This window comes from Chaetura pelagica, unplaced genomic scaffold (assembly GCF_000747805.2).
Source record: "Chaetura pelagica isolate M959 unplaced genomic scaffold, ChaPel_1.0 scaffold47, whole genome shotgun sequence".
NCBI lineage: Eukaryota > Metazoa > Chordata > Aves > Apodiformes > Apodidae > Chaetura > Chaetura pelagica.
Window position 1 is genome coordinate 3,938,418 of NW_009954140.1, and position 12,081 is coordinate 3,950,498.

At 38.1% G+C, this 12,081-nt stretch overlaps 1 protein-coding gene across 1 annotated transcript in view; it reads left to right on the forward strand.

The window, feature by feature from the left end:
• The window catches only part of PSMD12 (proteasome (prosome, macropain) 26S subunit, non-ATPase, 12), an 11,993-nt gene extending 3,175 nt beyond the window's left edge, over positions 1-8,818 (forward strand). The window contains 11 exon segments of the mRNA XM_010002790.1: positions 1,627-1,686; positions 1,913-2,041; positions 3,191-3,298; positions 4,275-4,379; positions 4,819-4,968; positions 5,133-5,267; positions 5,811-5,923; positions 6,303-6,373; positions 6,376-6,470; positions 6,992-7,069; positions 8,379-8,818. Coding sequence (XP_010001092.1) covers positions 1,627-1,686; positions 1,913-2,041; positions 3,191-3,298; positions 4,275-4,379; positions 4,819-4,968; positions 5,133-5,267; positions 5,811-5,923; positions 6,303-6,373; positions 6,376-6,470; positions 6,992-7,069; positions 8,379-8,588 — 1,254 coding nt within the window. The 3' untranslated portion in view covers positions 8,589-8,818.
• The last annotated feature ends 3,263 nt before the right edge of the window (positions 8,819-12,081 follow it).

The window sequence follows — 12,081 nt, forward strand, 5'->3', positions numbered from 1 at the left end:
CACCCCTCGGGTGACAGGCGTCCCAGCGGGTGACAAGAAGGGGCTGCACGACGCGCCGCCCGTGCTGCCCCGCCACCGGGCCGGTTCCTTGGCTGGGGAAGAGAAGGGAGTAGGGGCTGCTCTGCAGGCTCATGGGCAGAGTGTGCGAGGGTGGGCAGGGGGGAGAGGAGAGGAGATGTTGGGGAGCAGCTCCCGGGTGAGGGGATGACAAGGCCCGATTCCACCAGAAGGGACCTGCCACTTTCTGCAGGCAGCGCGGCTGGGCAGACACGCAAGTGCTTGTTCATCCCAGGACAGTTGTGGCCAAAGCTGCATTCCGGGTATTGAACCTTTGTCAGGTTAGACAAGCAGCGCTTTGCATCCTTCCGGCTGGGTTATGTACGTGCCTCTAAAGACTGGAAGGGAGGGCCAGAGCCATGGCAGACTGGTAGAGTGGATGCCTGGCATCTGCTGAGCAAACATGTAGGTGCACCCAGCTATAGACACCCACAGAATGTCCTGCTGGTGGGTTTGTAGAGGTAATAATGCACGTGGTTTATCTTGAGGGCTCTTCTATGGACTTGTTCAGTAGCACAGATATTCCTACACATCTCAGACTTCAGGTTATGCAGGTTAGATTTGTTGTTATGTTCAGTCCCAGGAGACACCTGATTGCTTACATCCTGGAAATGCTCTCCTGGATCTGATACACATGTTGGACTCTGTAGCATATTGTAGAATTATAGAAACAGTAGCCTTTGGATAAGTAGATTGCAGCTCACACTGTGTTAAGACTGTATTGCATGGAGAGCAGGCACAGGGGTTTTATCCCACAGGCACAGCTCTATGTAGGTACAGACACCATGTTTCACTGCTGCATAACACCTACATTTTGCAGCAGTAAGAGCATGTCCTTGACAAACCACTGTATATAGTTTAAAATACTTCAGTAGGGTAGGTGTGTTTTAGAAACAAATTTCCTCTTCTCTTTCTTGTTACTAGTTTTCAACTTTTTTTTTTTTTTTTTTTCAACAGGCTGTTACAGATTCTTCTATATTCATTTCTTTTTTTTCCCGGGATACTTGCTAGGAATTACAGTTTAGGACTAAAAGTAGCTTGTACTGTCTTTTAATTCTGCTTAATCAAGATCAAAACCCAAAAATCAGGACTATCATAATTCCATGAAAAACATGGAGTATATACTTTCTATGGTACATGGTAATTAAGATGTGATTAATGTGGATGAAAGTAACAGTAAAACCATTTTTTGCAAAGGTATCTAATTGCAGATCTGTTCTCATGTAAAACTTTTGGTGAGGAAATAAACCAGCCTTCCATCTAGCTGAGTGTATGTCAGCTAGCCAAACCTGTCTGAAACTTGCTGGGTTTCTCACATGGGACAGACAACTTTCAGCATGTGCTGGGCAGGAAAGGAGCTGGTACCTTCCCAGTTTAATCTGTGTGTACAACCATATATTTAAAGTTAGTGCAATCTGTGTTTGCTTTTTTTTTTAAGAAATTGAATATTTAAAAAGGAGTGTACAGACTAGTCTGTGGTTTTTACTTGCATGAGAATTAGAGCTTCTCTCAGTTAAAACTCGTCTATGTTCTTCATTCATGCTGATAATTCTTTGCCTGTCACCTTAGGAAGGAAGATTGCAAGAAGTAATTGAAAATCTTCTCTCCTTGGAAAAACAAACACGGACGGTAAGTAGGGTGTGGTGGGCAAGGTTACTGCTTGGTGGCCCCAAACACCTCCTCATTCCACTGCATGAAAGTCCTGAAGTGTCCTCTTTTGTTGTTCTTTTCTTTAAAAAGAAAATCAGTGAGGCTAAATGGAAGCTTTTCTTTTCCCCTTGGTGTAGCAGAAGTGCAGGGGACAGAGGTGTGCAGGTAGTTAACCCATCACTGACATGTTGTTCATTTGTTCCAGGCATCTGACATGGTCTCCACATCCCGGATATTAGTTGCTATAGTGAAAATGTGTTATGAAGCTAAAGACTGGGATGCTCTTAACGAAAATATTATTCTTCTATCAAAGAGAAGAAGTCAGTTAAAACAGGTGAGTTTAATACTTGGAGATAAAAAATACTTATATTTGGTGCTGTGTTATGTATCTGATTCCCCCTTGTGTGTAGGGACTTCCCTGATATTGTAGCATGTGCCTGAATGTATTGTAATTAGCTTTGGGAGACACAGGAAAAATAATGAGAGTGGTGTCTGGAGTGAGTCTGTCTTCAGCTTGGGCCTGAGCTCTGGGTGGGGCCTGGGGATGTGGCTTCATGCTGGACTTGCTAGAGTAGGGTTAATGGTTGGACTTGATGATCTTGAAGGTCTTTTCCAACCTAAGTGATTCTGTGATTCTGGTCCAGTTTGCCATTCTTGGCAACACAGCTGTGACTTTTGGCTATTTTGCTTACCAGTGCTTTTAGACAGCAGTTCGTCTTCACACTCATCTGTAGTCTGTGTTGGAGACACCTTCTGCATTTTTCATGGTCATGAGGTGTCCATTAAACAGAGTTACTGCAATTTCTTGTGATCAGACACTATGCTTCTGAAACTGTCATGCTGTGGAATGCAGTTCTGTCTGAGAAATCATCTACTGGGGTATCTGAAAGCACTTGAATTGCAGAAGGAACAGAGATTATTGCACTGTTTGTTTAGACTGACTTAATTAGAAGTTGGAAATAGCTAATTTTACTGGTATTGATTTAGGAAGAAAAAATTACCTATTCATGTGCAGAAGCATTAGGAGTTTTTATAAAAGTAGAGTGGCTGAAGACTTGGGAGTATCTCAGCTGAATTTTCTTGAGGAAGAAGTTTCTAGAAGTTAAATTCTGGTTTTGTTTGCGGGTTTTAGCTTTTGGGGTTTTTTTTAGGGCTAGATATTTTAATAATAATTGTAACAGCTTTGTCAGTGGTGTTACCAGAAGAGCAATACCAACACCTGTGCCTCCCTCTGCAGTAGTGCCTGTTTGGGAATATGCAGAGATGGAAAAGCATCAGTCAGGAATAATTGCCCCTCTTCCTTCCCTTGCTGAAAAATCTACAGGTACCCAAAGTGATTAACTATGTCCTGCCTGCTTCTGTTGAGATGAGCCTCTTTGGTTTGATATGAAACAATTTAATACTTATCTCTGAGTGTTACAGTATGAATGAGTTTGAGAAATCTAAAAACACTGTATGTTTTTTTTCTCTGTTCTTGCACCAGGCAGTTGCCAAAATGGTCCAGCAGTGCTGCACTTATGTTGAGGAGATCACAGACTTACCGGTCAAACTGCGCCTGATCGACACGTTGCGTATGGTTACAGAAGGCAAAGTAAGATTTGTTTTAAGACTGAATGTCTAAAAGGTAGAATAAAAATGTTCACCTTCTTTAAAAGCCTAGCTTCTTAACATTGCTTTTCCATCATGTTCAAATAAGAACAAAAGTGATTTTTAAATTAACCTGAGAAGCCAAGTGTATTTCTTTTCAAACCGTATTTATCGGATTTCATGTTGAAATATTTTGCTGAAACACTGGTTATGTGGATGTTTTATTAATATAATTAGTAATACATTTCAGATACAGAATATATTACATTGTATTACAGAATACATTACATTATTTTTCACTTTTAAAAATGTTATGTATTTGAATTTGTTGGAGAAATGGTCAGGTTTAGTTTAATTTCTGCTGCACTTAGCAAGGTGTTACTTACCATTACAATAACCAGAAGGTGATACCAAAGCATTATAGCAAGGTAATTGTTAATGATACCAAAGCATTATAGCAAGGTAATTGTTTACATAATATTCCTTTTGCTTTAAGAAACAAACAGTCCTGGATCAAGGCAAATTTGTATTTATGTTACAGCTTTTGCCTGTTCAAAGGTAGACTAAATTGTTAGTAATCAAGTGTTGTTGATTTATGCTGGTTAGGAGTGAGCAAAATGAAGCAAAAGGTAGTACTTAGCACCCATTAACCCTTTAAGTCTTAACTTGTTTCTGTTTCAGTATATTTTAGCAGATGAAATATCATTCATTCACAGTGCATACCCTTTTATGTTTACTTTTAAAGAAGAATAGGCACATTTAGGCATTATTTTGTAGATTAATTTGGTCCAAATACTTCTGGCGTGTCAATTATCCATCACATTTTATCTGTGTATGTTGTGGATAGTATCAGTATAGTGTATAGATACACAAAGAATTAATTGGTTGTATGAAAACATCGTATGTCTTAGTAGGGTTGTGGTCTTAGAATTTGCACTTTCTTCAGAAAATTCCAGTGTTTAACTTACTTCTGATTTCAGATCTATGTGGAAATTGAACGTGCTCGCTTGACAAAGACACTGGCAACAATAAAAGAACAGAATGGGGAAGTGAAAGAGGCTGCCTCCATTCTGCAGGAATTGCAGGTAACTCACCATGGAACTTAAAACTGTGTCAGCAATAAAAATAAATTGTGGCTGCTCTTAGGTTATTGTTTAGGAACTTCATCAGGTGTGTCTGCAGAAATGGGTGGAATGAGATTAATTGTGATTGGTGAAAGTGTAATTCAGTTTTAAATGCTTTTGTGAGTGTCATGGTTAGGTTACATAGAGTATTTCCCATTTGGAAAACAGATTCCAGTTCTCTGAGCAGTGCATTTAGTTTAGTGGTAGTGGATTCATCTGGTGTAAGTGGGGGCTAGCATTTAAAATTGAAAAAACTTTTCTCCATTTTCATTTGCTCTGTTTTTTAGCTGTTTTTTTTCTGTTGTTTTGTGTCCTCCCTGACAATCTCCCACTTCTTGCACAGTTAAAACTTCACTTGATTTGATTTTGACAGTGTTAAACAGTTACACTTGCATTTTAGGTGGAAACCTATGGTTCAATGGAAAAGAAAGAACGTGTAGAATTTATCTTGGAGCAGATGAGGCTCTGTCTGGCTGTAAAGGACTACATTCGGACTCAAATTATCAGCAAAAAAATTAATACAAAATTTTTTCAAGAAGAAAATACAGAAGTAAGTAAGGATTTCTCTTCCCCCCCACACCCGTACCAATTTAAATATAATGTTCCTCTCTTCAGGTCCAAGTATGTTTGAATCCCTCTGTTTTCTGTTATCTGGTTGGATTTAATATACATGATTCATGGAGCTGTATTAATTTTACTGTTTGATACTTTCAGAAACTAAAGTTGAAATACTACAACTTAATGATTCAGCTGGATCAGCATGAAGGCTCCTACCTCTCCATCTGTAAGCACTACAGAGCCATTTATGACACTCCATGTATCCAGGCTGAAAGTGAAAAGTGGCAGCAGGTAAAAAAACACTAGATGCAAAAAATCTGTATTTTCATGTAGCAAATACCCATTTCATTACCAGATCAATTTACAGCAGGTTAAGTAGCTCATCATCTCTTGGTCTTATGTTTTTTGAATGGCTATATTAACAAATGACTTAGTTGAAAACAAATATAGTAAAGTTGATTTCAAATCATTATTTGCAACTAACATCTTCATGATACTGTTTTTGAATGTCTGGTTTTTACTAGTGCAGAAATTACAAACAGCTGTGCAAGTGGGGTCTAAATGATACTGTTGTGTGTGCAGTACAAATGTTACATGCTTGAAAAGATTTTTTATACATACATTTTTAAAATACTAGAATTTTAGTTAACCTGAATCAATTTAAATTTATCCCTGTGAAAGGGTTCATTTCTGCAAGATGACATCAATTTCACCATAACATCTTAATACCCTGAGCTCAAGCCTTTTACATGTTCATTGCTAAGATCTGTGAGCAGTGTTTTTAACCCCTCTGGTTAATGATGGGGAAAAACCACACTCTTTCCTCTTGAACAGGCGCTGAAGAGCGTTGTTCTTTATGTTATCCTTTCACCTTATGACAATGAACAGTCTGATTTGGTGCACAGAATTAGTAGTGACAAAAAGCTAGAAGAAATCCCCAAGTACAAGTAAGTGTTCTTTCTATGAAACAATTCTTAGATTTAAAAAGTGTCTTTCAAATTAGCTGTGCAAAGGAAATCTGTTTCTGCTGAGTCTGCCTCAGGCATGTCAGAATTTAATGCTGCATGAAAAATACTGCAAAATGTTCATGATTGTGCAAGTTCTACTTTAAATTGAATATCTGTTTATAAGAGAAAGATCCTTCTTAGAAACACAAACCTGAGCTGCCCTTGATAGCATGAAGTATTACAGAATATATTAATGAAGAGCAATGAATTTGAATGGTAATAAAATAAAATGTTTACAAATTATTTATTTGATCTGTTTTAAATATGAAATGAGCCTTATTAATACAGGATTGTAAATCAACTTTACTAAACCACTTAGAGACCTCCTAAAACTATTTACCACCATGGAACTGATGCGATGGACTGCCCTAGTTGAAGAATATGGGAAAGAGCAGGATCCCCTGACAGACCTGCAACAGATGTTTTTGGCTGCACAGAGGAGGGTGAAAAGAGGTGGAAAGATTTAAAGAACAGAGTTGTGGAACATGTAAGTGTGGCTGCTTTAAGCATTAATTTAAGCATTCAGCGCCTCTAAAAATGCTTTTTGCTTTCCATATTTTAGTACCAAACAGAAACAAACAAAAAAGCATGTAGGAAAGCAGCACATAAGTTGTCTTTTCCTTTGTGTTGTATTTTCAACATTTTATTTGCTTGTATATCCTTCCTATAAATGAGTATTTGGCACAGTTGCCAGTAAAAAAAGCATATTGCACTCAAATGGTGAGATTTAGCATTCACATTTCAATAGAACAGAAACTTGAAAGTCTTACTTTCTATTAAATTAATAATTGGTTGATTTCATTACTTAATAAATTATTATGTAGAGACTTTTATAACTTTTACAAGCAAAAGAACTGTTAGTTCACAACTCACTCGTGTACCTTACGCTGGATTGCCCTTAGAGCACTACAGCTCCTCATCTGCTTTTAACACTGACTTTTATATTTTTGCAGCCTGCTTCAATTATATTTTGCACATAACCCTCTACTCTGAACACTTTCATTCCAGAATATTAGAATAATGGCTAAATATTATACCAGAATTACAATGAAGAGAATGGCACAACTCCTGGATCTGTCTGTTGATGTAAGTGTTGCTTTGCTTGTCCTTCTTTCCTAAAGGGTGTGGGAGTACACGTGTGCATGTGTGTGTGGCAAAAATGTTAAGTATTCAGCAGAGTACTGTTCTCTTTGAATTTGAGTTCTCTTTTTAGCTTAAAAATCTCTGCAAGTGATGCCATAGACCATCCTTGCATTCTTTTACAGACAATGCAAAAAGACAGTGTCCTGGTTTGAACATTATGGAAATGTACTGCTTGATACAGAATTCTCAGGGTTTTTCACTAGTGCATTGATGAATGTTCGTATTGTATCTCTAGATACCTGTCTTCCTGTTATCCTTGCATCTCTCTTGGCTTCATCCATAGTCTAATTCCTGATTGTGTTACTTGTGCTTTTCAGCTCTTACAGGAAAAAGAAAGTGCTATAGTGATAGGGAGCATCAATGGAACTTTATTTCATTGGGTTCTTTTTATGAGAAACAGTGTTTCTGAAAGTCTGTTGGGAATAATAATATTAACCCAAATATTTGTCATTTCACTAGTCAATATGAAGACCTTGAGTGTACTTTCATGCCTTTATGTGAGTTTGAAAACTGGTTTTTAATCCAGGGAAAAGCTGCTCTTAAAAATTAATTTATATTCAAGTTTTCATTTAAATGCTGAAGCTTGTCTTAGGTTTCAGTGTTAAAAAGTTCTTGTCAATGGGTGATTAAAACTGAGATACAGGGTTTCTCACCTTTAAATGTCCCTGTTGGTTGCACTTCAGGAGCCTGGGGTGAAGTGATCTTCCTGTCACCCCCCTTTGTGTTTTCAGGAGCTTTCTAAAGAGATTCATACATCAAGGCCTAGTGGTGTTTCGAGTGCAAATGAAAAGCTTTACCCTACTGTCTTTTAACTAATCTGCTCTTTACCACAAACTCAGAATAAACATTGTCAAGTGCTCAGTAATTCACAGGGATTTTCCTTGCTTGTCAGAGGCTTGTTCTGGTATCTGTGTAGCCAAGTACTCCAGAGTGTAAAAGTCTGTTGGTGTAGTATATGAAATTCTTAACTTCCATGAAACATCATCAGATAAAGGTCAAATGAAAAAAAAAGTTTCTAATAGATTGTACTACTACCTTGCAGAGTGAACATGTGTGTTATTAAAGGATAGTGTTTTCTTCAGTACAGTATTGCTACATCTGTATTTCCATTAACTAAATAAAACTTTGTTCCTTGTGCTTTAATGCTGTTTGGGAGGAATTCTGATGTTTTGTAGCTACAAATGCAATTTTCTTGACTTGAAATTTTCTTGAAAATGTTATTTTATTGACTTAGTGCTGTTTGTCTTTGCAGGAATCGGAGGAGTTCCTGTCTAACCTAGTAGTTAATAAGACCATCTTTGCTAAAGTAGACAGGCTGGCAGGAATTATCAATTTTCAGAGGCCTAAGGACCCAAACAATATACTCAATGACTGGTCTCACAAGCTCAACTCACTAATGGCCCTAGTTAACAAAACCACACATCTCATTGCCAAAGAGGAGATGATACATAACTTGCAGTAAGGTGCCTCAATAATCTCAGTGCTTTTAAAGAAGGCATTAAATCTTCATTATAAAGACTATTATTACAGTGTGGATATCGTTTCTTTTGTCCCTGTCAAGCCTTCCTGGTCTAAAATTTAGAACATAATACTGAAATTCCTGTTGACAATTAAGTTCCCTTGATTATTCATTCACTTGTTAAATGTTTTTGCTACAATTGGTGAAAAAATATAATAAAACTGTATTGCCTGGATAATAGTGGTCTTGTGATTTCTTTTTTCCCATGTATATCTTTATCTGTCTAACATAATTCTGTGGTTATTTCATTATAGGACTTTTTGAGGCTGTGATTGAGAGGATATACTGTAAATAATAAAATCCTAGGGTTTCACAGTAGCATGCATGGAGGTAACTTATCATGATAATACTGTTTGGCCAGAATTCTGGATGTTGATGCTTAAGAATAATGCTATTTCTTGTCATTTGGCACTACAGATAGACTTTATTAATTGCTTCTGAATTGACTGAGAAGTAGTTACAGTTTGTATTGGCTACAATAGCAGTTATGCATTTAGCAAAGATAGTACTTCAAAGCTGCTGCTTCCCATAACTGAATGTGTTCTATTCAGACAAGATAATGTCCTATTATTGGCTTTAATGTACTTGTAATGGAGGGAAGCTGTGGACTTTTCCCCATGTCTCTCTCCTCTTTTTTTAAGAAAGTAAATTAGTAGCACAAACAGTATAGTAAGAATCAATGAAACTTGTATTAAATTTAATGCTATAACTAACTATTCTGTCCATAATTAAGAAGGTAGAGACTGCAATTGTAAATGATGTATTGAGTTGTATGTAAATCCTGTATCTTTAAAACCACACCGAACTTCATTCAAAGTAACACTTTTAGCACAGGTAATTATCATATGAATACACAGTAAGTCAGGAAACTTTAGACTGTGATTTTGAGTGAGGGGAGTCTGTTAAGGGACAGGGAAAGATGAAAGCTTCGAAGCAGTGATTTGCATTTGAAATGTAAATTTAGGACATAGCTTAAGGGAAAGTTGCGAATGTGATTTAGGAGGCATTATCAAGCCATACTAATCTAGCTCACTGCATTTAAGTAACAGAAGAACAAAGGAAATATCAGTGAAGGAAGGGAGAGAGAGGAGCAAACTGTTCAGAATGCATAGAATGCTTCCCTTCTAACTTCCTAAATTTCATTATAATCCATTTACATGAATTGTGCAAAATCTTGGCACAGCCGTATCTGAGAATAGGCTGTGCTGGTGTTTGCAAAGCCAGCCTTAGCAGCATAAGCAAAATTGGCTGCTGCTAGGATGATGAACTAAGTAACTTCTGGTTTGACCTTGTTAGCAGCAAAATTCAAACTTCTGGAAACTGAAGCAAGAGGTACCGGAAAGGGGAGCAATGGGACATCAGGGGACCTGGGAACTTGCCTTTCCCTCTTCTTATCATAAACCTTTTCCTTCTGTTTGCACATCTGATCTGGCATCTACAACCCCAAGCACCTAAGCTTATGGACTCTGTGACTTAGACCAGATGAGAGATACAGGACCTGCTTCCCCAGGCAACCCTCATTTCCTTTTTATCCTGCAGTGGAATGGGTCAGCAGTTCCCTGGCTGTACTTCCTGGGGTTCTTGTGGATCCTTCTCCCCCTCTCTGGCCTAGCTATACCCTCTGCTGCCTTTTTATTCATTTAGAGCATGAATTTGTTGTAGAGAGGAGGTGGTTTCTCTCCCCTTGCAACTACCTTTTGCTGTCAGCACTGGACAGAACATGGAAGCATTCTTGCCCTTCAGTAGTCCAGGTATCTCCTTAAAACTCAATTCAGAAGGATTGTGAAGGTTCATTGCAGACCCACCAAAGATCTGCAGTGGTTGAGGTTTTTTTGTCTTTTGGTCCAAAATTGATTGTTGTCCTGGCTGAGTTCACTTACACCTCCATCCTCTTGGTTTGACAACATCCTGCCCAAGGCAAATCCCCTGCTAACTCTGTCCTCAGGGGGAGGGAGCAGCTGGGGTGCACCTAGTACTTGGTGCCTGCAGCAAGAACCCCTCAGCATTTGCCTCCCCACACATCAGAAAGTCAAAAGAGGAGTTTTGAAACAGAATTGTAGAATTATTAAGGTGTACGGTATAAGCCCAAGTGAGTGGAAAGGAATCCATTTAGCCTGGAGATTTTTTCTGGTGTTTTGTTTTCTTGGCAGACTACTAGTAATGAAAATGAGTCTATATTGAGTCTCTGGAAAGGTTGCAACATCCAGGTTGCTGGGAAAAAAGACAAGCTGTAAACTTTTGGTGCTAGTTCACGTCAAGAATACAGATCTATGTCAGGTAGAACTCCTCCATGAACAATTGGAAGGTCAACATGAAGGCATGCCAGCTTCTTAAAAAGATGCACTGAGATTGAAGATCTTTGATCTTGACAATGTGGGATGAAACCTTTTGTGTTAATCTGAACTTCGTAGTTCCTATCTGCTCAATGTACCCTCAATATCTGCTTATTGCCATTTCTCAACTCTCTTGATTTTGTGAATCAAAGGAAAAATGAGTAAGAATGAGTTTGAATATTACTTGCTCTAGAAATTGTATGTGTTTGAAGAGTCCACATTGAGGAAATGTTATCCTTGGATAGTTATGAAGTAAGATAAAAGTTGAGATCATCTGTTCATTAGAGGACTGGAAGAATTCCAGGGGAATTTTCATGCTGGAAAATAAAATTTGCTATTCTTCTGCCTAATCAGACATTAATGGCTGCCTAGAAACAGTCTGCTTTATTGTTTAGCAAGTCTAAGAATTATGTTGCTATCTAACCTCAGGTTTACCACCAACTTGTTTGTGGCAGAGGGTAAACCACTTCTGTTAGTTTCTCATGATTGCTGCTTCTGAGGGAGTTCAAGGATTTATAAAGGTCCAGTGTGCTAAGACAATAAAGACATTGCTTCTATTACTGCAATCATTCTGGAACCTCTGTTGGGAAAGGTCTCCTGTTGTTAAGTTTCTCAGAGGTGAAAACTGCTCAGTATACCTGCTGGGATGTTAGGCTGTGGGGCCAGGGAGGCAATTTGGCACTGAATGTATTGCATTATGTACTTATTATTTTTATATGCTAATTGTAATGCTTTTTCCTGTATTCTGAAGTTAGACATAATGAGTGGAGCTGACTGAAAATCAAGTTTTCTGTATTGTAATTCAAGAAATGCCAAATTCCAGAAACAGGAGTGAACTTTATCATAGAATAGAAATGGAGTTTCTGAATTTCCTGTGAAAGCAAAAGTCTGAGGAGAAAGGAAAAAAAGCAGCTGTGTAAGTTTGAAATAATTATAATAGTTTTGTTTTGAAAATGTAGGAACCAAGCTATAGCTGTGGTTCCAAGTTTGCAGCTCATAGGTGAGCCAAGACTCCAGGGCTTTTTGGCTACCAGCTCTCCATTAGCCCTGAGGCAAGTGAAGGTTTCTTGAGTTCTCAACTCTTCCAGAATCTGTGCCACACC